Source organism: Entelurus aequoreus, linkage group LG03, assembly GCF_033978785.1.
Source record: "Entelurus aequoreus isolate RoL-2023_Sb linkage group LG03, RoL_Eaeq_v1.1, whole genome shotgun sequence".
Lineage (NCBI taxonomy): Eukaryota > Metazoa > Chordata > Actinopteri > Syngnathiformes > Syngnathidae > Entelurus > Entelurus aequoreus.
This window is the reverse complement of record NC_084733.1, coordinates 61,998,266-62,024,224: the sequence shown is the minus strand read 5'-3', so window position 1 is coordinate 62,024,224 and position 25,959 is coordinate 61,998,266. Positions and strand designations below refer to the sequence as shown.

Below are 25,959 nucleotides of genomic sequence, written 5' to 3'. Positions count from 1 at the left end.
TGTTCATAATACTAAATACTAATAACACAGATTTTTATTTGAATGTATGTACAACATTTGTTTAGCCTTTTTAAACAAAATATGTTTATTTGTCGATAATGCAAATTTCACTAATATGTCATTGTGACCACGCTTCTAGCCACGCCCCCACTGTCACAAGTATATTGGCGAGCTGGGGCACACCCTGAATAGGGAAGAAAAGCTGGTTTTGCATAATATGTCCCTTTTAAAACACAATGTAACTTTTTAGCACTAAATTGTCAACCTTGTCGTCTGCACGGATGTTCCTCAGCTTCATGATGATCTGGAAGCGCAAGAAGTTGTTGGTCCCAATGGACTGGAGTTCCAGAAGGCGGCAGAGCGCCACCAGCTGTGGTCGGGTCAGGTTGTCCAGAGTCAGCTCATCTTCAAAGAGTTTGGAGAAACGCAAGATCTGCTCATTGCTGGGACGCTCTCCGGAGTCTCGGATCTGGAAGAGTGTGATCAGTTTATAAACACACTGTTTGGATAATCGAACAACAATCTTGTACTTGACAGTTTTGAAAGCATACAACACGCCACCAGGGAGCAGCAGCCTGTCTGTTTAAGCCACACTCCAGCACGTTCTCTGACCTTCTGGAAAAAGGTGGAGAACTCCTCAGTCACGTTGCCCTGGGCTGCCTTGTTCCTCAGAGCGATCTCCTCAATGGTGTCCTGCAAGAACTTGGCCATCTCTAATTTGACCCGCAGCTCCTTTTTTAACCTCTCCTCCTGGAACAGATGAAAAGTTACCAATTTGCAATCATCTCCAGACTAAATTATCTGATAGACTCAGAAATTTAATTATTCTCCTTAGTTTCTTTACATATAATGCAGCAATTTTAAAGGCAAAACGCAGGGCAGTGCAGAAGGTGAATATCAACTTGGTTTTGCGCCAGTATTCTACAGAATCATTGCCATTTGTGTCCTCAAAGAAAAAAAGTATAAATAAACTATAAAACTTGAAGCACCAATGTATTATGAAACACAAGGAGTTATACTGATTCCCTCAATACCTCCATTGTGTGTGTCAGTTTAAGAAAAAAACACATGAACGATACAGCTGCTGTGTCATTTGACTGTGAAGCGCTAAACTGTGTTAATCAAGAGCTTGTACTGAAAAAACGCAAAGGAGTGTTGCGCCACGTTCGACAAAACATCAAAAGTGTGCGATAATGTTGATCTTTTAGCACCAAGTAAGGGGAATGTTCTGTTCCTGCAACTCCTGTAATAATTGGCTCATTGATTAGAGTTCCACGTTTCATTTCATATTCCTCTTTGCACAGTTTTTCTTTTAAAACAATTACACTTTCTAACATTTAATTTATTTGCAGGTCAAATGTAATGGATATTTTTAATCCAGCACGTGGCGCCATTATGAAACATCAATACAGTGTCAGTGTCAATACAACTATTGAGTTAAAATTACCTGAATATTAAATTTTTACGTTTACTATAATTTCCGGTCTATAAGCCACTACTTTTTCCGCACGCTTTAAACCCTGCACTTAATACAATGCTGCGGCTAATCTATGGATTTTTCCGGGGTCAAAGGCTTCACATGCAGCCAATAAATTAAGTCTCGTCATATAAGACCAATGAAATTGCCGAACGAGTCATGGTGGACCAATGAAATTGTTCACATTAAATCAAACGTACTCACAGTCATTTAGTCCGCCATTTAGCGGGTTATGGACTCACCCACGTCTAGGAGAAGAAACAATGAAATGCACATGATGCAGACCCAAAGCCCAAGAAGATCGACCGGACCATCGAAAATGGAAAAAAATCACAAATAGCCGACCGACCACCACGCGCCGAAGAAAACGAAGCAAGCGCTCAATAACTTGTCTGGTAGGTTACTTTATGCTGTGTAACAGGCACTGTCTTCTGTTGAATTTGTGAATAAACCCAAGCGCCTGTGTAAATATTTAATGTTTCAAAGTGTACACCTGCGGCTTATTGACTTGTGCAACCAATACATGTACAAAATAAAATATGTCAAAAAATTAGGTGGGAGCAGCTTATATTTAGGTGTGCTCTATAGTTCATAAATGATTGTTATTTTTTAATGTGCAAAGTTGCCCGTGATTGACCAATACACATTTGGAACAGTTCAATATGTGTTTATTAGATTTGGAGTTGAACCACAGACGTACAATTCAAGTTACGACAAACAAATGACACAGATTTGGTGAAATAACTCGTATGCTTGTTTAAAAACAGGTCTGCTCACAGTTTTTAGTGCTACTTAATGGCTGTCTTCCATTATAAATGAGGTAAGCAACGTAGATTATCAGCGACATATTGTACGGAAAAACTTAAAGTTTTAAAACTCTTTTACGCATATTATGCTAAGTTAACATAGGAAAACGTATTAAACTAATTGGACGAAACCTTATAATCAGTCGAAACACATGACAATGGAAAAAATTATTCTCAAGACCTCATTTGGGAAATCCAACCCTGCCAACAGGTACTTGTAGTACTATTCAGGTTACCTTCTTTGACTGCGTCTCGAAGGTGGACGGCAGCATGTTGGGGAAGAGCTTGAGCACGACGGGCAGCAGGAACTCCATGAAGGGGACGATGATGAACACCAGGAAAGGGAGGAGTCTGAAGACGTCTGCACAGGTTCGTAAGAACTGGGGAGGACATTTTGGATGAAATCAACCAATCAATCAATGAAAGTTTACTTATATAGCCCTTAATCACAAAAGTCTCATTGGGCTGCACAAGCCACAACGAAATGAGTGCATACACACAGGCTGTTGTTTAGGGATGGCAACAGAGAGCAGGCTAGGAAATGTGTGTTTCATCTCTGTTCTTTGTCACTTGGTACATTCCACACAACCAGTTTTTGTAATAATAGTAGCAAGTCAGCGCTCTTTACCAAAACAAGTAATCGCCGTAATATTGCATAGTAACTCTACACATGTAAGGCCCAGTCAAAAGTTAACTACCAAGAGAGGAGGCCACAAAACCAGCCTTCCCTGATCAGCCCACATGCATGTCAGTGGCCAGCAGGCTGGAGGATTGAGGCCGGCCACAGTGAAAAGGCCATCGTAAGCAGGCCCATTGACATGTATATCATCGCTTCAAAGTGTGGAGGGCAGCACGGGGGCCACGCAAATAGACCTCAAGGGTTGAGAGTGAATGTGAACGGAGGAGCCGAAGGAGGCAAAAGTGAGTGCAGGTTAGATGAATGTGGTGTAGATGGGTTTGGGACATGCACTCAGGGGGAGTCAGGCGCATTTGAAAAGGTACAGATGGGGAAGGCAGATTATGTATGGTAACGGAGGTATTGTCAGCACTGACCAGCAGCTATTAGCTGCACATTCTACTCCATTCCATCAGTGTAGTATTCTTAGGGCATTCAATTGATGGCTACGGCACTCTTCAGTAGACTAGAGGCAAAACATCTTCTCAGAAAGAAAAATTAACAGTCTAGTTTGATTGGCTGAATGCCCTGAGACGTCAGTGTAGTAGTCAATGTTGGCGTCAACACAGTTTTTGTGTCTTTTTACGCAATAAAATCAGAAAGGACGCACATTTCTGGAAGTCTGCGCGTTTTTTGTTTTTTTTACCGGCCGTGCCTTCTCCGGGTCAAAACTCCGGTTTGCTTGTTTTTTTTTAATCGAGTATCGCTTTCCACCGGTGTTTTGTTTTGTTTATATTTGCCGGTGTTGTGACAAAATGTGAATGCCTGCCAAAAATGGATTTCCTTCGTGGGAGCGTGCACCGCTCGCTAAACCTGCATTGCTTGGCTTCGTCTGTCCACAGCGGATTACTAAGTGTGAGACAAACACTTTATCTTCATGGTTATTGTAACGCTACGTGTTTGACATTATTTAAGCTTTTATCGTGTCCGGAAAATGACAGTTTGTCTTTTCTGTGGTACGCCCTGAGATCAGTAGGTTGTGAGTTCAAACCCCAGCCGAGTCATACCAAAGACTATAAAAATGGGACCCATTGCCTCCCTGCTTGGCACTCAGCATCAAGGGTTGGAATTGGGGGTTAAATCACCAAAAATGATTCCCGGGCGCGGCCACCGCTGCTGCTCACTGCTCCCCTCACCTCCCAGGGGGTGATCAAGGGTGATGGGTCAAATGCAGAGGATAATTTCGCCACACCTAGTGTGTGTGTGTGACAATCATGGGTACTTTAACTTTAATTAATGAGATTCAAAGGACTTTTGTTAGTCCGATGATGTGTAAAAACCTCTTTCTTGTTTGGAAGATACATACAATTGTAACTGTTATTTCCTCGTACACAAAATACATATTTATAAAGTGTTTGGATGTATTCATTTATATAAAATTTTCATTAAATGTAGAAATGTAATATTGCCTGACAAAAAGTGATTCAACGTAGTATTTTGATATTTACACATGCATATTTTACCAGAATAACCTTATGAGCATTAGATATAGGGCTGGGCGATGTGGACCAAAAACTATCTTGATATATTTTTACTAAAACTCGATATTCGATATATATCTCGATATATTTTCCGGTGAAAGTATACATATAAAGACATTCGTTTTTGAGTGAGATTCACTGAAATTGAACTGAATGACAACTGTACTGTAAACTGTCAGTGGCACTTTTATTAACCCAGTTAGTCAAGATGGGTATTAACAGCACAGAAAAAAAACTGTTTAAGTAGCACACAATTACATAACATAAATAAAACAGAAACATATTCTTCCTACGGAAAATAAATAACATAGCTGTGCAAATAATAAAAAAAATGATCAAACTCAGATAAAAAATACATTTGCAGGCAGGCACTTTTTAATTCCCAGTCGACAATGTAATGGACTGTCACACACGTACGGTTCTGTGGTCCTACTAGACCACATGTCTGTGGTCAGCGCCAAGTAAGTGACTTGACTTAAAGGCCTACTGAAATGAATTTTTATTATTTAAACGGGAATAGCAGATCCATTCTATGTGTCATACTTGATCATTTCGCGATATTGCCATATTTTTGCTGAAAGGATTTAGTAGAGAAAATCGACGATAAAGTTCGCAACTTTTGCTCGCTGATAAAAAAAGCCTTGCCTGTACCGGAAGTAGCGTGACGTCACAGGAGGTACCGTAGGATTCCTCACAATTCCCCGTTGTTTACAATGGAGCGAGAGAGATTCGGACCGAGAAAGCGACGATTATCCCATTAATTTGAGCAAGGATGAAAGATTCGTGGATGAGGAACGTTAGAGTGAATGACTAGAGAGGCACTGAAGGACGTATCTTTTTTCGCTCTGACCGTAACTTAGGTACAAGCTGGTTCATTGGATTCCACACTCTCTCCTTTTTCTATTGTGGATCACGGATTTGTATTTTAAACCACCTCGGATACTATATCCTCTTGAAAATGAGAGTCGAGAAAGCGAAATGGACATTCACAGTGACTTTTATCTCCACGACAATACTTCGGTGAAACACTTAGCTACTGAGCTAACGTGATAGCATCGTTCTCAAATGCAGATAGAAACAAAATACATAAATCCCTGACTGGAAGGATAGACAGAAGATCAACAATACTATTAAACAATGGACATGTAAATACACGGTTAATAATTCTCAGCCTGGCAAAGCTTAACAATGCTTTTGCTAACGACGCTGAAGCTAACTTAGCAACTTAGCAACCGGACCTCACAGAGCTATGATAAAAACATTAGCGCTCCACCTACGCCAGCCAGCCCTCATCTGCTCATCAACACCCGTGCTCACCTGCGTTCTAGCGATCGACGGCGCGACGAAGGACTTCACCCGAGCATCCGTGCGGTTGGCGGCTAGCATCGGCTAGGCGTCTGCTATCCAAGTAAGTAGTCCTTGTTGTGTTGCTACAGCCAGCCGCTAATACACCGATCCCACCTACAACGTTCTTCTTTGCAGCCTCCATTGTTCATTAAACAAATTGCAAAAGATTCACCAACACAGATGTCCAGAATACTGTGGAATTATGAGATGAAAACAGAGCTGTTTTGTATTGGATTCAACGGGCTCCGAATACTTCCGTTGCAGTCGTGACGTCACACGCATACGTCATATCCAAAGGAGTTTTTCAACCGGAAGTTTAGCGGGAAAATTAAAATTGCACTTTATAAGTTAACCCGGCCGTATTGGCATGTGTTGCAATGTTAAGATTTCATCATTGATATATAAACTATCAGACTGTGTGGTCGGTAGTAGTGGGTTTCAGTAGGCCTTTAATTGTGCGGCTATGATCTTCCTCACTTTGGCATACATTTTTGGCAGCATTTCTCGTGCGAAATATGCAACTCGAGAACAGTTTTGATTTGGGCTTACGTGGTAAACAACTCAAATGAATGTTTTATCCAGACGCATACATTTGTCCAAATGTGGCCAAGTAGACTAAGGCTGAAACGACGCGTCGACTTAGTCGACGTCATCGGTTACGTAAATACGTCGACGCCGTTTTTGTGCGTCGACGCGTCGCATAATGACGTCACACTACCGTCATGGCGAAGCGCAAAGCAGACGATCAAAGAAGACGATGCGAGCGGTGCGAGCGAGGGGGGAAAAGCATGCCAAAAGTGTGGGAGTACTTCAATAAACGGCCTAATAATGTTGTTGTATGCACACTGTGTCGAGCGGAAATGGCCTATCATAGCAGCACAACGGCTATGAACGAACATTTGAAAAGAAAACCATCAACTAGTCAATCGTCCGCGCGAGCATACGTTGTCATCATTACACAAAAACATGAATGTGCCATTTGTATCTGCTAGGGGTGTAACGGTACGTGTTTTGTATTGAACCGTTTCGGTACGGGGCTTTCGGTTCGGTACGGGGGTGTACCGAACGAGTTTCTAAGCTAAAGTCTTAACAAGCTGCTTTGCTCCGTCTGCCTCTGTCTCAGCACGCAGCATTGTCCCACCCACACAACCATCTGATTGGTACACACGCAGCATTGTCCCACCCACACAACCATCTGATTGGTACACACGAAGCATTATCAGCCAATCAGCAGTGCGTATTCAGAGCGCATGTAGTCAGCGCTTCAGCGTCTAGCAGATAGGTGTTTAGCAGGTGAGCATCAGGCAGCAGACTCTCCCCAAATGATAATAAACACCTCCCAGTCAACTACTAGTAACATCACTATGAGCCCGTTGACCTTCTAGAAACTTAAACTGCAGCTCAGCTCGCTCGAAATCCTGGCTTGAGGTGAAGGCTAATTAGCTCTCAGTTCCAGCCACATCGACCCCTTCTGAGCGCCTATTTTCAGCTGCTGGGAATATTATAAACAAGAAAACCAAAGCATGTACACATGCTAACCTTTCTTCATTACAACTGTTAGACACTCACTGGAATGAGTAGAATTGGTTATTGTGTACTGTGTTGGACTGGATGTTTATTTTGCACATTTTAAAAGCAATATTTAATGTTTACAGTACTCCAGAATATTTAGATTGGCACTTTTTTGTATTGGATGTTTATCTTTATTTTTGCACATTTTAGCAAATAAGCAATACTTTCACTTTTGTTGAAATGTTTACACTGTTGTTACAGAATATTTCGTTTTGCACTTTTTTGTATTGGATGTTTATCTTTATTTTTGCACATTTTAAAGCAAAATAAGCAATACTTTTACTTTTGAAATGCTTATACTATTGCAGAATATTAAGATTTGCACTGGATGTTGACTTTTATATTTGCACATTAAAAAGCAAATAAGCTACTTTTAATTTTGTTAAATGTTAAAAGTTTTAAATGTTTACATTGTTACAGAATATTTAGTCATGTTGTTGTCAATGTTGACTGAGTGGCCATACTTCTTTTTTTTTGTAAATAAAAGCCATGCCTTTTGAAAAAACGGGCCTACATTTATTTTTTCATCTTCATTTTGAATAAAAAAATAATCGGCAAAAGGAAAAAATAATCTATAGATTAATCGAAAAAATAATCTATAGATTAACCGATTAATCGAAAAAATAATCTATAGATTAATCGATAGAAAAATAATCGTTAGCTGCAGCCTTAAAGTAGACGCATTGTCGGTTTCCTGGACGTCGTCTACATTGCTAAAGGAAAAGTCTAAGGAAGAGAATCCCTCTGCCTTCTTCCACTAGTGTTTTTTAATATATAAATTGCCCGCTTGAAAATTCCCTCTTCTCTTCTCCGACTCTCTCGTCGTCATTTGGGATATCTGTTGTGATTTCTCTTCCTGGGTCGATGACCCGCCCTATCTTGCCTCTGATTGGCCTGTCCGTAATGTTTTGCTCTAATCTTAACCAATCATGACTCATAGTAAACAACCAACCAATCATGGATGTTCTTATACAAGCAAGCGTGTCTTGGAAGGAGGAATGGGAGGGGTTTAGTAGCCCATGGAGTGTTGAGAGGGAGTGGGAAGCGGGGGAGAACAAGGAACACAACAAATAAGCGGTGTTTGGTGTTATATCTTACAAACTTGATATATCGCCCAGCCCTAATTACATATATCAAAATCAAGTACCTACTGTACTGTTGACTTGTTGAAATACCCTTCAAATCCATTATTGGCAGTAGCAAAGTGGTCGTTTGGGTAGATTTTAGATCCAAAAAGGGTATTTTAACGAGTAAAAGTAGAGTAGATACTTGATTTTGATATATGTAATGCCCATAAGGGTATTCTAGTAAAATATGCAGAAATAAGATATATCAGTGGTCCTCGTCAGCCAGAGAACTTTGATTTTGGGGCGGCATCCATGAAGTAATGTAAAAAGTGAATGAATGTTTCTAACTGAATACATTTATATATGCATAAAAAATTGTATAGTTTTTTTTTGTTTTTTTAATGAATAAAGTAAAGTTTATGACAACCTTTTTCGAAAACAATATAGAATGTGAGATATAACAGGGTAATGCATAGTATACATGTCATTTGTTTTCAAAACGGTTACAAAAAAGTGGGACCCCAAAAATTTACTGTGTGACCCATTTTTATGACTTGTTGGGGTCCCTGGCACCCCATTTTGAAAATTCCTAGCGCCAACACTGGTAGTATTGGTCATCCTGTTGTTGATGGTAAATAAATAAATAAATGATAAATGGGTTATACTTGTATAGCGCTTTTCTACCTTTCAAGGTACTCAAAGCGCTTTGACAGTATTTCCACATTCACCCATTCACACACACATTCACACACTGATGGCGGGAGCTGCCATGCAAGGCGCTAACCAGCAGCCATCAGGAGCAAGGGTGAAGGGTCTTGCCCAAGGACACAACGGACGTGACTAGGATAGTAGAAGGTGGGGATTGAACCCCAGTAACCAGCAACCCTCCGATTGCTGGCACGGCCACTCCACCAACTTCGCCACGCCGTCCTACTAGTATTGATCCTGATCTACTGTTTATGTTAATGTTGCACCATCACAGAAGCAAGTAATCTACAAACCAGAGAATTGGCAGTTTAAAGCCACCTTCTACCGCCCAAGTCACTGTTGTGGTGCTCCTGAGCAAGACTTCACCCACATTACCACATATTTTTCAGTATGTGTTTGTGCGTCACTGTGAGTTGAGAAACATGCCATTTGCACAGACAAGTGACTTCCACTGGAATGCAGCGTGACAGTCAAGTTGCACAAGTTTTCATCTGACAATATGTTTATCATTATGCTTGTAGTTTGGGTTGCTGTACACTGCACAGTAAACCTAAACACCTAGTGTGTGTGTGACAATCATTGGTACTTTAACTTTAACTTAAATATGTGTCACATGATCAAAGACAAGGACTAAATTAGTCCGATTTCTCAAATAGTTAGTCTCTAAATAAGCCTCCTACAGCCCATGGAAACACCTAAGTCCGATTGTGTTCAGTTTTTGAAAAGCCGGACTAACACACTTGGATTTCTCTCTGTGAGCGCTTTGAGTATCTAACAATAGAAAAGCGTGATATAAAATCAAATCCATTATTATTATTATTATTATGCGATTGAAAACCAGATCACTCGAGGGGCTTTGTGTGGCCGAAGAGGACCCTTCGCATGCGCCACTCTCAATGCACAGGATGTGACCCGGAAGCACACACCATACAATAAAAACGTAGCTACAATTGTAATAAAGAAGAGACTATTTATTTTTGCTTCACAAATTAAAAGAACAGAACATTTTAAAGTGCATCGAAGACAGTAACAACGATTTATTTAAGAAGGTAGCTAAGGAAATGTAAAATGTCGGCTTAATTTGGACTCCCGAACAAAATGCGAATGCGATGAAAGAGAATCAAGCAGGTATATTAAAGGTGAATAATAAAGCGTACACAAACCTCTTTACATTTCATTTGTGCAATCCAAACTGATTAACAAAACCTTTGTATTCCACACAACTGGCAAGATAGTCCAGAACATCTGGAAGAGTATCAGTCGGGGTATGAACAGTCTTTTTCTTCGGATTTAAAACTACTTCCATCAATCCACAGAGCCTTTGCAGCCTTATTAGTTAACTCTGAGACATTCAAAAGTTTTGTTTCCATGATCTCCATCCAAAAATTATTTCGAAAAAACTCTTCCATCGATCTTTTTTTGCTTTGGACTAGGGCTAGGCGATATATCGATTTTGTAAGACATATCGATATATTTTTAACAAGATATGAATTAAGAAAATATCGTAATTTTGATATACTTTTTTTCACGGTAAAATGACCAAACACCGCTTATTGGTTGTGTTCCTTGTTCTCCCCCGCTTCCCACTCCCTCTCAACACTCCATGGGCTATTAAATCCCTCCCCTTCCTCCTTCTAAGACGTGCTTGCCCTCTCTCACCCACTGCACTGACCCACAACAACAACAACAACACAAGGAAATATGGAGTCTGACTGTGCCACCAGCGACCTGTGTTTTCCCGTAATTAGTACGGTTTTTGATAATCCATTCCGGTTCACGGCTGCAGTGGTAAAAAGAAAAGTTTTCCATTAAAAATAATTAACTTAAAATCTAAGCTACGTAGCTTAACTACATTTCCCAGTAGCTTGGCAGTACCTCTGCTACTTTTTAAACAAGTAGCGATTTCCGTAGCTTAGCTATTTATAGACCCATGTAGCGGTTAGCTAAGATACATGCTACAAAAGATGAGAGGGAGAAGAGAAAGCGATGACTGGACTAGTGTAACTCCACCGGCAGGTGACAAAATATACAGGAAACATCAATGATGATTGGTTGGTTTCTGTAAAAGAACATCCGTAATTGGTTAAGATTAGGGCAAAACATTACGGACAGGCCAATTAGAGGCAAGATAGAGCGGGTCATTGAACCAGGAAGAGAAATCTCAACAGACATCCCAAATGACGACGACGGACTCAGAGAAGAGAAGAGGGAATTTTCAAGCAGGCGATTTATTTATATATTAAAAAAACTAGTGGAAGATGGCAGAGGGATTCTCTTCCTTAGATTTTTCTTTTAGCGATGTAGACGATGTCCAGAAAACCCACAATGTGTCTACTTGGCCACATTTGGACAAATGTATGAGTCTGGATAAAACATTCATTTGAGTTGTTTACCATGTAAGCCCGAAACAAAACTGCTCTCGGCATGGAAGATGTGGAATACACATTTAAGAACACACATGATTGTGGCAGACGTGATGACTTTTGCTACAGTATAGCCTGCCTAAATTTCATTGTCATTGGTGTTTTACAGTAAGACAGCAGCTGACATTTTGTTCATTATTTCTATTGTTTATATTTTGACATTGAATAGTTGAATCATTCTGAAACAAACAAGAAGATCATAGTCACTCAATTAAGTCAAGTCACTTACTTGGCGCTGACCGCAGACATGTGGTCTAGTAGGACCACAGAACCGTACGTGTGTGACAGTCCAGTACATTGTTGACTGGGAATTAAAAAGTGCCTGCCTGCAAATGTATTTTTTATCTGAGTTTGATACATTTTGTGTTATGTGCACAGCTATGTTATTTATTTAATGTAGAAATAATATTGTTCTATTTTATGTATACATTCTTTGTTTTTCTATTTTATTTATGTTATTTAATTATGTGCTACTTAAACAGTTTATTTTTTGTGCTGTTAATACCCATCTTGACTAACTGGGTTAATAAAAGTGCCACTGACTGTTTACAGTACAGTTGTCATTCAGTTCCATTTCAGTGAATTTCGCTCCAAAATAAATATCTTTATATAAATATTTTCCACGGAGATATATATCGCATATCGAATTTAAGTAAAAATATATCGAGATTTATTTTTTCGTCCATATTGCCTAGCCTTACTTTGGACCTGCATCCATCCCAATACATTCTTGGTAGTAGCGCCATGGTAGTGGTGTCATGGTAGTGGTGTCATGGTAGTAACGCAATCCAAGATAATTTATTGATACTGTCTGCTATTTAACATCAGCATAGCTATTTAGAGACCTTATATTTGTAATATGTTCCAGTATTACAGCAGACATCACTTTAAACAAGTTGTAAGGATCCTTAGATCCTAGTGTGATGTCATAAGTCAACCGAAAAAGCAATAATTAATAGGCGCTAAAAGAAATTAAGCGGCCCAAGTGTTTAAGAGGCGCATGGCGTTTGACCAATAGTTGCATTAGAGAGTTTGCATGACACTTGGACTTCACACGTACGTGTAAAAATACCAAAAAACAGACTATTAGAGAAATCAGACTAATGTAGTGCATGGAAACGTAGTGAGAGATCCAGTGTGATTGTAACCAGATCGAGTCCAGTCTGTGACCACGCTACACCTCTGAAAGGAGGACTCACATCTTGCCAATCACATCCACTCAGTCTAATCTCTGGCTGACCCCTACTGTCTTCCCTCACATGTCGCCCATGTAACAGTTGCCTGCGCTCCAAACAGACTGGCTGAAGTGAAAGTCAGACCACCGACACTTTCCGATCAGAGGAGTGTCTTTTGTCTTGCAAAGAGCACCTGGTGTGGATTACTGAATGTAATAGTGTATCCACATATCATTGAACTATGTTACATAATCAGTTAATATGTCATTAGAATTATCTTTGTGGTGTGACATCAGTATGTAACCCAATCAAGTCCAGACTTTCTATTTAGCACATTCCATGATGCAATGGCAAGTCATCCAAGAAACAACTGGGTAGCGCGTCTTTTAATCCGTGCTTAACACCTCGTGAGTAAACACCCAGTGTGCAGTCAATCTCCAAAAGTGATCCAATTAGGTAAACCACCAATTGAGCTAGACAAGGACAGGATGTCTGGACCGAGACAATCTTACGCTGCCTCATTTCGTAACGTGTTATCGGAAACCCTATGAACTTTGACCTTCTTATGATCATCAAACTAAGTTCACAGTGTTTGTGTCTTGTGTCTGTAGGCGGGTTCAACTAAATCAAATCATGGCGAGAGTGTAATGTGCCAAGCAATTCAATTAAGAAGTGGACGAACCACCTAAAATGTCATGTCTTCCTGCAGATCTCACCTGTCTTCTCTCCCGGCGGGACAGACTGTGTCCGTTCAATACTTGCCACAGCATGCGCCCAGCAATGGTGGTGTCAACAAACAGCAGCCTGAAACCGTGGTAGTAGTGTTTGATTTCATCCACAACCCTCTGTCGCAGCGTCCGCCTGACGGGCTCAACGTCCGTAGTCGGGCTGTACACCGGCCCTCCTTCCTCCAGTTTTTTTTTATCCTTTAGTGACCGCAGCGACTTTTCCACCTTGGAGTCGTCCCACCTTTCCGGCGAGGTATGTATCCACCTGAGGCCCCCAGTGACGTCCTGCCGCCATGAACTTGCAGAAATGGCAGGGTATGGCGAAGGGAAGGCCCCGAGTGCAAAATTGCAGACGAGGCGCTGTGCGTCCGAGGTCCGGGAAAGGCCAACGTTTCCATCGGACTGGACTGATGGTCTGAATTGAGAGAGCTGGGCCGAGCTGACTAGTCGGAACCCGTCATGTCTAGGAAGAACAAACAAATAGGACCTTCAGAAACAACAAAAGGTAGTTTGTGGTTTTTTTTGGTCTTTTAAAGCTGATGCATAAAACAAATACAGTAGTACCTCGGTTTTCCTTGTCCCCTCAGTTTATGATCAACATTTTTACCCAATTTTTTGCATACCGTCTCTATTATTGCACAGCAAACATTGCACATGACAAGGGGGCCAACGAATGTTTCAAATGCCAGAGGTACAGGCGACGTTAAAAAAAAAAAGAGGAATTCAAAAATGTCATCTTCAGTTAAGAGATTTGACCATTTCTAAGATGCTTTGGACGGCATTTCTTACATAGAAATTCTGTAAAAACACTATTTAAAGAACATAGCCTAGGCTAGTGTTTTCATGTAAGAAAATATCAATTTGAAGTTCCAAAAAAACTACTACTTTGTGGCTAGAATTCCTATAAATAAAAAAGGTCTGGGATCCCTGAAATGCAACTGTTTAAAAAAGGAATGTGAGAATTACTATTGAATTTAAGAAAACTTGTAATAAAGTACTGAGGGGCCCCCTGTCCATCTTTGCCAACAACCGTCTTCAATAAAAGGTAAAGGTGATGTTAAATGTTCATTTATAGACTTCATTCTTCATTTATATGTGTTTCACATTGTTTTCTGCATCTAAAACTATAATTGTTCCTTCTAAAATGTGTTTCTTGCTCATATTCTGGGTATTTGGACCAGATTAATTAGATTCACAATATTTCTTATCGGGAAAAATTTTTATGTACGGTTCAGTTTTCGTCTAACCTTTTGAAATGAAATGAAAACCGAGGTACCACTGTAAAAAACAATTTAATAATCTCAAACATTTTGAGGCTACATTTTTTATTTTGTTTCCTTGGCTCACCTTTGACTGGATAGATTTAACGCAATGCAGTTAAAACAGGCAGTGTCTTTTAGTTTCCCTGCAAGGAAGCAAAGTATTGATTACATGGTGACAAATACTGCATTCCCTCAGGAAAAAGAGACGTTATGAACTTCACATGCAAAGCAAATAAAAAAATATATAGTATATATGTGTATATACTAGGGCTGGGCGATATGGCCTTTTATTAATATCTCAATATTTTTAGGCCATGTCACGATGCACGATATTTTGTCTTGGCCTTGAATTAACACTTGATGCATATAATCACACCAGTATGATGATTCTATGAGTCTACATTAAAACATTCTTGTTCATACTGCATTAACATATGCTCATTTTAAACTTTCATGCAGAGAGGGAAATCACAACTAAGTCAATTTACCAAAACTGTATTTATTAAACAGTTAAGCAGTGGCACAAACATTCATGTAATTTCCAAAAGAGAGAGTGCAAGATTGTCAGAGACATTTTAAAACAAGCTATTAGTGAACTTTTGTGCATGATGTCACTAAGATGACATATCAAAACAACACTAAATTAAAGTGCACTTTTTGTACAGAACGCCTCTACAATGTTTTAAAACAAATAAAGTGCACTTTTGTGCATGATGTCACACAAGATATTTCAATAACTGTCAAATAAAAATGCGCTGCATAATAGGAAATCAAATAGTGTACGTCCTTTGCTATGTGGTAGGTTACTGCGGACGTTATTTCCTTCTGTTGTGGACTATTTTTTTCATACTGTGTTGATCTGGAAATGGTTGCTTTGGCATTTTGTGGGTGTGGCATCGGCCGAGATGTTGACATGCAGAGTTTCAAGCACTCTTCCTTCTCCAGCGGGTGACTTTTCAAATGATGCTACAAATAAGCAGTAATGCTACTTTTTGTAGCAACGCTTTTGCCGCATACTTGACATATTACGGTTGTCTGTTCAACATATTGCCGCTTGAAGCCAAATCACCACCAGACGATGGACCCCCTAGTGTTTTTCTTGGGAATTAATTCTTCTTCCTTCATTTGTTACCAGATTCGCACCTTCTTTCTCTCGTATTACCACTCGCACCGCTCCGCTAGCATCACAGCTAACGCTACCATGCCGCTACCTCTCTGCTCCGCGAGGGCGTATGACGTTGCACGCGCGACAGTATGTGACGTATGTAAGATGGTGCGCTTGTTTTACGTCTCTTTGAGAAGGAGAGAAAAGAAAGAGTGACAAACGCCTGCAGTGTAATGCCCGCAGCTAAAAGCAACTGCGTGAGAACGTATACTCAAATATCACGATATAGCCATTTTCTATATCGCACAGAGACAAACCTGCGATATATCGAGTATATTCGATATATCGCCCAGCCCTAGTATATACTATACATATATATACGGGGACGGCCTGGCGAAGTTGGTAGAGTGGCCGTGCCAGCAATCGGAGGGTTGCTGGTTGCTGGGGTTCAATCCCCACCTTCTACTATCCTAGTCACGTCCGTTGTGTCCTTGGGCAAGACACTTCACCCTTGCTCCTGATGGCTGCTGGTTAGCGCCTTGCATGGCGGCTCCCGCCATCAGTGTGTGAATGTGTGTGTGAATGGGTGAATGTGGAAATAGTGTCAAAGCGCTTTAAGTACCTTGAAGGTAGAAAAGCGCTATACAAGTATAACCCATTTACCATTTATACACACACACACGTATACCTATATATATATAAATATATATATATATATATATATATATATATATATATATATATATATATATATGTGTGTGTGTGTGTGTAGGTGTATGTGTAAATGTAACGATTCATTCACTATACCAGCACAATTAGTGAGATCACAAGCACTGCATCCAAATTTCAGCTTTTAAAATGATGATGTTGGTCAGTTCTAAGGATGAGCCGATCGATCTCCCACTGATCGATATAGGCCGATTTCGTGAAAAGGAATATGATCGGCCATTGCCAAATTATGTCTTTTAATGCCGATCACATACACTGCTCTTGTCTGAGTGCCACTGATAATTTTGGTCCCTCGGCTGACTCTCTCCATACACAGTGTGTAGCCGCTCCCCCATGTTACCCTCTTTTACGGCAATTAAACTGCATTTTCTAGTTTCTGAAGTATAATTATCATGTAACATTATCACTGGAGGCCAAAGTTAAACATGTTACACGCCAAAGCAAGCCAGGAGCAGACATGCTAATGGCTAAGCTAACCGCTAAAATAGCTTAAAACAACACCAAAAAATGTGTGTTTAGTCAAGTTTAAGATGCGTAGAAAAAAGTATGTTCCAGCATCACAAGTTCCATCCATCCGTCCATTTTCTACTGCTTGTCCGTTTCGGTGCTGAAACCTATCCCAGCTGCATTCGGGCGGAAGGCGGGATACACGCTGGACAAATCGCCACCTCATCGCAGATAGACAGACAACATTCCCACTCACATTCACACACTAGAGTCAATTCAGTTATTGACAAGAAATGATAAAGTAGATTAATAACAGAGAGAGGATAATATAACAAAAAGTATTGGTGTGTCAGCATTGACAAGTCAAGCGGAGGGCAGCTCGGGAAAAAAAACAGAGGAGGCCCACTGAAGGGGCTGCACAAGAGGTAGTAACTTGTGAGTGGGAGGAACCTGTATACAGTTCAACCAATCTTAGGAAACAACTGCCAGGTCATGCCCCCTTCTGGCCCTCACATGGCAGGCTGGAATGAACCCAGCAAGGACACGATGGACACAAATAGTTTACTGGAAGGACGAGACTTACAGTGATGCTTACCAACCACACAAAGGGAAAAGTCCGGAAATACATTAGATGAGCCAAGCTGGCACATTTCACCTTTCATACTTTGCTTTTAACGTTGTAAAAATGGGGCGCCTCAATCTACTGTGCACTTGTTAAACCTGCAGCTGCCTGACTCTATATGCGTAACAAAGACCTGTTGCAACACAAGTTAGACCTAGTTTTCACTAGGGATGTGCCTATCGATCCGCCAACAATCAGTACCGGACGATTTTTGTGAAAACAATTACGCTGTCGCCATTGCCGAACAATGTCTTATGATGCAATTTTTGTCCCCTGGGTGACAAGCGGTTAGCAGCGAATTGTGTATGTTCATATACAAGTGTGAGCCACTCCCCTAAGTTAATAATAATCACCTTCATTACAGCAAATATACGTACAGCAATTTTATGAATTTCTTTAATAAGAAAATTGAACTCATTAGAAAGGAGATTAAAGACAACGCATCCCAGCTACACCTGGGCTCTATTAACACAAATACGACTGTATATACGACGGACACTGCCCTCCAAAATAGTCTCTCTATTTTTGATGAAATAACATTAGAGGAATTATTACAGCGTGTAAGTGGGATAAAACAAACGACATGTTTACTTGACCCACTTCCTGGGAAACTTATCAAGGAACTGTTTGTATTATTAGGTCCATCAGTGTTAAATATTATAAACTTATCACTTTCCTCCGGCACTGTTCCCCTAGCTTTCAAAAAAGCGGTTATTCATCCTCTGCTCAAAAGACCTAACCTCGATCCTGACCTCATGGTAAACTACCGACCGGTCTCCCACCTTCCGTTTATTTCCAAAATTCTTGAAAAAACTGTTGCACAGCAGCTAAATGAACACTTAGTGACTAACAATCTCTGTGAACCTTTTCAATCCGGTTTCAGGGCAAATCACTCTACGGAGACAGCCCTCGCAAAAATGACTAATGATCTATTGCTAACGATGGATTCTGATGCGTCATCTATGTTGCTGCTTCTTGATCTTAGCGCCGCTTTCGATACCGTCGATCATAATATTTTATTAGAGCGTATCAAAACACGTATTGGTATGTCAGACTTAGCCTTGTCTTGGTTTAACTCTTATCTTACTGACAGGATGCAGTGCGTCTCCCATAACAATGTGACCTCGGACTATGTCAAGGTAACGTGCGGAGTTCCCCAGGGTTCGGTTCTTGGCCCTGCACTCTTTAGTATTTACATGCTGCCGCTGGGTGACATCATACGCAAGTACGGTGTTAGCTTTCACTGTTATGCTGATGACACTCAACTCTACATGCCCCTAAAGCTGACCAACACGCCGGACTGTAGTCAGCTGGAGGCGTGTCTTAATGAAATTAAACAATGGATGTCCGCTAACTTTTTGCAACTCAACGCTAAGAAAACGGAAATGCTGATTATCGGTCCTGCTAGACACCAACATCTATTTAATAATACCACCTTAACATTTGACAACCAAACAATTAAACAAGGAGACTCGGTAAAGAATCTGGGTATTATCTTCGACCCAACTCTCTCGTTTGAGTCACACATTAAGAGTGTTACTAAAACGGCCTTCTTTCATCTCCGTAATATTGCTAAAATTCGTTCCATCTTGTCCACTAGTGACGCTGAGATCATTATTCATGCGTTCGTTACGTCTCGTCTCGATTACTGTAACGTATTATTTTCGGGCCTCCCTATGTCTAGCATTAAAAGATTACAGTTGGTACAAAATGCGGCTGCAAGGCTTTTGACAAAAACAAGAAAGTTTGATCATATTACGCCTATACTGGCTCACTTGCACTGGCTTCCTGTGCACTTAAGATGCGACTTTAAGGTTTTACTACTTACGTATAAAATATTACACGGTTTAGCTCCAGCCTATCTCGCCGATTGTATTGTACCATATGTCCCGACAAGAAATCTGCGTTCAAAGAACTCCGGCTTATTAGTGATTCCCAGAGCCAAAAAAAAGTCTGCGGGCTATAGAGCGTTTTCTATTCGGGCTCCAGTACTCTGGAATGCCCTCCCGGTAACAGTTAGAGATGCTACCTCAGTAGAAGCATTTAAGTCCCATCTTAAAACTCATTTGTATAATCTAGCCTTTAAATAGACCCCCCCTTTTTTTAGACCAGTTGATCTGCCGTTTCTTTTCTTCTCTCCTCTTCTCCCCTGTCCCTTGCGAGGGGGAGTTGCATAGGTCCGGTGGCCATGGATGAAGTGCTGGCTGTCCAGAGCCGGGACCCCGGGTGGACCACTAGCCTGTGCATCGGTTGGGGACATCTCTGCGCTGCTGACCCGTCTCCGCTCGGGATGGTTTCCTGTTGGCCCCGCTGTGGACTGGACTCCCGCTGATGTGTTGGATCCACTGTGGACTGGACTTTCACAATATTATGTCAGACCCACTCGACATCCGTTGCTTTCGGTCTCCCCTAGAGGGGGGGGGTTACCCACATATGCGGTCCTCTCCAAGGTTTCTCATAGTCATTCACCGACGTCCCACTGGGGTGAGTTTTTCCTTGCCCGTATGTGGGCTCTGTACCGAGGATGTCGTTGTGGCTTGTACAGCCCTTTGAGACACTTGTGATTTAGGGCTATATAAATAAATATTGATTGATTGATTGAAATATCAATCAATCAATCAATCAATCAATCAATCAATGTTTATTTATATAGCCCTAAATCACAAGTGTCTCAAAGGGCTGTACAAGCCACAACGACATCCTCGGTACAGAGCCCACATACGGGCAAGGAAAAACTCACCCCAGTGGGACGTCGGTGAATGACTATGAGAAACCTTGGAGAGGACCGCATATGTGGGTAACCCCCCCCCCCCCCCCTCTAGGGGAGACCGAAAGCAACGGATGTCGAGTGGGTCTGATATAATATTGTGAAAGTCCAGTCCACAGTGGATCCAACACATCAGCGGGAGTCCAGTCCACAGCGGGGCCAACAGGAAACCATCCCGAGCGGAGACGGGTCAGCAGCGCAGAGATGTCCCCAACCGATGCACAGGCTAGTGGTCCACCCGGGGTCCCGACTCTGGACAGCCAGCACTTCATCCATGGCCACCGGACCTATGCAACTCCCCCTCGCAAGGGACAGGGGAGAAGAGGAGAGAAGAAAAGAAACGGCAGATCAACTGGTCTAAAAAAGGGGGGGTCTATTTAAAGGCTAGATTATACAAATGAGTTTTAAGATGGGACTTAAATGCTTCTACTGAGGTAGCATCTCTAACTGTTACCGGGAGGGCATTCCAGAGTACTGGAGCCCGAATAGAAAACGCTCTATAGCCCGCAGACTTTTTTTTGGCTCTGGGAATCACTAATAAGCCGGAGTTCTTTGAACGCTGATTTCTTGTCGGGACATATGGTACAATACAATCGGCGAGATAGGCTGGAGCTAAACCGTGTAATATTTTATACGTAAGTAGTAAAACCTTAAAGTCGGATCTTAAGTGCACAGGAAGCCAGTGCAGGTGAGCCAGTATAGGCGTAATATGATCAAACTTTCTTGTTTTTGTCAAAAGCCTTGCAGCCGCATTTTGTACCAACTGTAATCTTTTAATGCTAGACATAGGGAGGCCCGAAAATAATACGTTACAGTAATCGAGACGAGACGTAACGAACGCATGAATAATGATCTCAGCGTTGCTAGTGGACAAGATGGAACAAATTTTAGCGATATTACGGAGATGAAAGAAGGCCGTTTTAGTAACACTCTTAATGTGTGACTCAAACGAGAGAGTTGGGTCGAAGATAATACCCAGATTCTTTACCGAGTCTCCTTGTTTAATTGTTTGGTTGTCAAATGTTAAGGTGGTATTATTAAATAGATGTTGGTGTCTAGCAGGACCGATAATCAGCATTTCCGTTTTCTTAGCGTTGAGTTGCAAAAAGTTAGCGGACATCCATTGTTTAATTTCATTAAGACACGCCTCCAGCTGACTACAGTCCGGCGTGTTGGTCAGCTTTAGGGGCATGTAGAGTTGAGTGTCATCAGCATAACAGTGAAAGCTTGCGTATGATGTCACCCAGCGGCAGCATGTAAATACTAAAGAGTGCAGGGCCAAGAACCGAACCCTGGGGAACTCCGCACGTTACCTTAACATAGTCCGAGGTCACATTGTTATGGGAGACACACAGCATCCTGTCAGTAAGATAAGAGTTAAACCAAGACAAGGCTAAGTCTGTCATCCCAATACGCGTTTTGATACGCTCCAATAAAATATTATGATCAACACTATCGAAAGCGGCGCTAAGATCAAGAAGCAGCAACATAGATGAAGCATCAGAATCCATCGTTAGCAATAGATCATTAGTCATTTTTGCGAGGGCTGTCTCCGTAGAGTGATTTGCCCTGAAACCGGACTGAAAAGGTTCACAGAGATTGTTAGACGCTAAGTGTTCATTTAGCTGCTGTGCGACAATTTTTTCGAGGATTTTCGAGATAAACGGAAGGTGGGACACCGGCCGGTAGTTTACCAGGAGATCAGGATCGGGGTTAGGTCTTTTGAGTAGAGGATGAATAACCGCTTTTTTGAATGCTAGGGGAACAGTGCCAGAGGAAAGTGATAAGTTTATAATATTTAACACTGATGGACCTAGTAATACAAAAAGCTCCTTGATAAGTTTCCCAGGAATTGGGTCAAGTAAACATGTTGTTTGTTTTGTCCCATTTACACATTTTGACAATTCCTCCAATGTTATTTCATCAAAGAGAGAGAAACTATTTTGGAGGGCGGTATCCGTCGTATATACAGTCGTATTTGTGTTAATAGAACCCAGTTGTAGCTGAGATGCATTGTCTTTAATCTCCTTTCTAATGAGTTCAATTTTCTTATTAAAGAAATTCATAAAGTCATCTGCTGAGTGGGTGGAGCTACTTGGAGGAGTCCCTTGTTGGGTTAGCGATGCTACTGTACTAAACAGAAATTTAGGATCATTTTTGTTGAGGTGGATGAGATTTGAGTAATATTTAGCTTTAGCTGAGGTAAGCATGCGTTTATAAGTTATTAAAGGCATACTGAAATGAATTTTTTTTATGTAAACGGGGATAGCAGATCTATTCTATGTGTCATACTTGATCATTTCGCGATATTGCCATATTTTTGCTGAAAGGATTTAGTATAGAACAACGACGATAAAGATTGCAACTTTTGGTATCTGATAAAAAAAAGGCTTGCACCTACCGGAAGTAGCGTGACGTAGTCAGTTGAACATATACGCAAAGTTCCCTAATGTTTACAATGATGGCCGCATGAAGTGAGAGAGATTCGGACCGAGAAAGCGACAATTTCCCCATTAATTTGAGCGAGGATGAAAGATTTGTGGATGAGTAAAGTGCAAGTGAAGGACTAGTGGGGAGTTGAAGCTATTCAGATAGGGAAGATGCTGTGAGAGCCGGGGGTGACCTGATATTCAGCTGGGAATGACTACAACAGTAAATAAACACAAGACATATATATACTCTATTAGCCACAACACAACCAGGCTTATATTTAATATGCCACAAATTAATCCTGCATAAAAACACCTGCGTGTTTGTTATGCTAGCTCCTAGCTCCTCTGCTAGCTCCTAGCTCCATAGAACACGCCAATACAATTCAAACACCTGATCAACACACACAATCACTCAGCCCAAAAGACCGTTTACCTAACCCAAGGTTCATAAAGCTTATATATTTTTAAAAAGTTACGTACGTGACGCGCACATACGGTCAAGTTATCGAATGTTTAGCAGCCAAGGCTGCATACTCACGGTACCTGATATTCAGCTGGGAATGACTACAACAGTAAATAAACACAAGACATATATATACTCTATTAGCCACAACACAACCAGGCTTATATTTAATATGCCACAAATTAATCCTGCATAATAACACCTGCGTGTTTGTTATGCTAGCTCCTAGCTCCTCTGCTAGCTCCTAGCTCCATAGAACACGCCAATACAATTCAAACACCTGATCAACACACACAATCACTCAGCCCAAAAGACCGTTCACCTAACCCAAGGTTCATAAAGCTTATATATTTTTAAAAAGTTACGTACGTGACGCGCACGTACGGTACGGTACGTGTTATGCTCGCTCCTAGCTCCTCTGCTAGCTCCTAGCTCCATAGAACACGCCAATACAATTCAAACACATGATCAACACACACAATCACTCAGCCCAAAAGACCGTTCACCTAACCCAAGGTTCATAAAGCTTATATATTTTAAAAAAGTTACGTACATACGCAAAAAAAAGCCAAAGCTGCATACTCACAGTAGCATGTCTGCGTCTTTGTCATCCAAATCAAAGTAATCCTGGTAAGAGTCTGTGTTGTCCCAGTTCTCTACAGGCGTCTGTGTATCCAAGTCAAATGTCCTCCTGGTTAGAGTCTCTGTTATCCGAGTTCTTCCATCTTGACTGCATCTTTCGGGAATGTAAACAAAGAAGCGCCGGCTGTGTACTGTTGTGGCTGACTACGTTCGAAAAATACGTCCATTTTTAAGGCCTACTGAAACCCACTACTACCGGCCTTTAAGGCCTTTAAGGCCTACTGAAACCCACTACTACCGACCACGCAGTCTGATAGTTTATATATCAATGATGAAATCTTAACATTATAACACATGCCAATACGGCCGGGTTAACTTATAAAGTGACATTTTAAATTTGCCGCTAAACTTCCGGTTCGAAACGCCTCTGAGGATGACGTATGCGCGTGACGTAGACCGGCGAACACGGGTATGCCTTCCACATTGAAGCCAATACGAAAAAGCTCTGTTTTCATTTCATAATTCCACAGTATTCTGGACATCTGTGTTCGTGAATCTGTTTCAATCATGTTCATTGCATTATGGAGAAGGAAGCCGAGCAAGCAAAGAAGAAAGTTGTCGGTGCGAAATGGACGTATTTTTCGAACGTAGTCAGCCACAACAGTACACAGCCGGCGCTTCTTTGTTTACATTCCCGAAAGATGCAGTCAAGATGGAAGAACTCGGATAACAGAGACTCTAACCAGGAGGGCTTTTGACTTCGATACACAGACGCCTGTAGAGAACTGGGACAACACAGACTCTTACCAGGATTACTTTGATTTGGATGACAGAGACGCAGACGTGCTACTGTGAGTATGCAGCTTTGGCTTTTTTTTGCGTATGTACGTAACTTTTTAAAAATATATAAGCTTTATGAACCTTGGGTTAGGTGAACGGTCTTTTGGGCTGAGTGATTGTGTGTGTTGATCATGTGTTTGAATTGTATTGGCGTGTTCTATGGAGCTAGGAGCTAGCAGAGGAGCTAGGAGTTAGCATAACACGTACCGTACCGTACGTGCGCGTCACGTACGTAACTTTTTAAAAATATATAAGCTTTATGAACCTTGGGTTAGGTGAACGGTCTTTTGGGCTGAGTGATTGTGTGTGTTGATCAGGTGTTTCAATTGTATTGGCGTGTTCTATGGAGCTAGGAGCTAGCAGAGGAGCTAGGAGCTAGCATAACAAACACGCAGGTGTTATTATGCAGGATTAATTTGTGGCATATTAAATATAAGCCTGGTTGTGTTGTGGCTAATAGAGTATATATATGTCTTGTGTTTATTTACTGTTGTAGTCATTCCCAGCTGAATATCAGGTACCGTGAGTATGCAGCCTTGGCTGCTAAACATTCGATAACTTGACCGTATGTGCGCGTCACGTACGTAACTTCTTAAAAATATATAAGCTTTATGAACCTTGGGTTAGGTAAACGGTCTTTTGGGCTGAGTGATTGTGTGTGTTGATCAGGTGTTTGAATTGTATTGGCGTGTTCTATGGAGCTAGGAGCTAGCAGAGGAGCTAGGAGCTAGCATAACAAACACGCAGGTGTTTTTATGCAGGATTAATTTGTGGCATATTAAATATAAGCCTGGTTGTGTTGTGGCTAATAGAGTATATATATGTCTTGTGTTTATTTACTGTTGTAGTCATTCCCAGCTGAATATCAGGTCCCACCCGACTCTCACAGCATCTTCCCTATCTGAATAGCTTCAACTCCCCACTAGTCCTTCACTTGCACTTTACTCATCCACAAATCTTTCATCCTCGCTCAAATTAATGGGGAAATTGTCGCTTTCTCGGTCCGAATCTCTCTCACTTCATGCGGGCATCATTGTAAACAATAGGGAACTTTGCGTATATGTTCAACTGACTACGTCACGCTACTTCCGGTAGGTGCAAGCCTTTTTTTTATCAGATACCAAAAGTTGCAATCTTTATCGTCGTTGTTCTATACTAAATCCTTTCAGCAAAAATACGGCAATATCGCGAAATGATCAAGTATGACACATAGAATAGATCTGCTATCCCGGTTTAAATAAAAAAAATTC

The 25,959-nt window shown here is 41.2% G+C and overlaps 1 protein-coding gene across 4 annotated transcripts in view; it reads right to left on the bottom strand.

Moving 5' to 3' along the window:
- Nucleotides 1-25,959, bottom strand: part of letm1 (leucine zipper-EF-hand containing transmembrane protein 1) — a 61,128-nt gene that overhangs the window by 20,702 nt on the left and 14,467 nt on the right. For all 4 annotated transcript variants that reach the window (XM_062042394.1, XM_062042395.1, XM_062042396.1 and 1 more), the window contains exons 2-6: nt 14,808-14,865; nt 13,449-13,923; nt 2,520-2,663; nt 613-750; nt 266-469 (exon numbers count right to left, since the gene is read on the bottom strand). In XM_062042394.1, the coding sequence (XP_061898378.1) occupies nt 266-469; nt 613-750; nt 2,520-2,663; nt 13,449-13,923; nt 14,808-14,865 (1,019 nt within the window). The remainder of the gene's footprint in view (nt 1-265; nt 470-612; nt 751-2,519; nt 2,664-13,448; nt 13,924-14,807; nt 14,866-25,959) is intronic.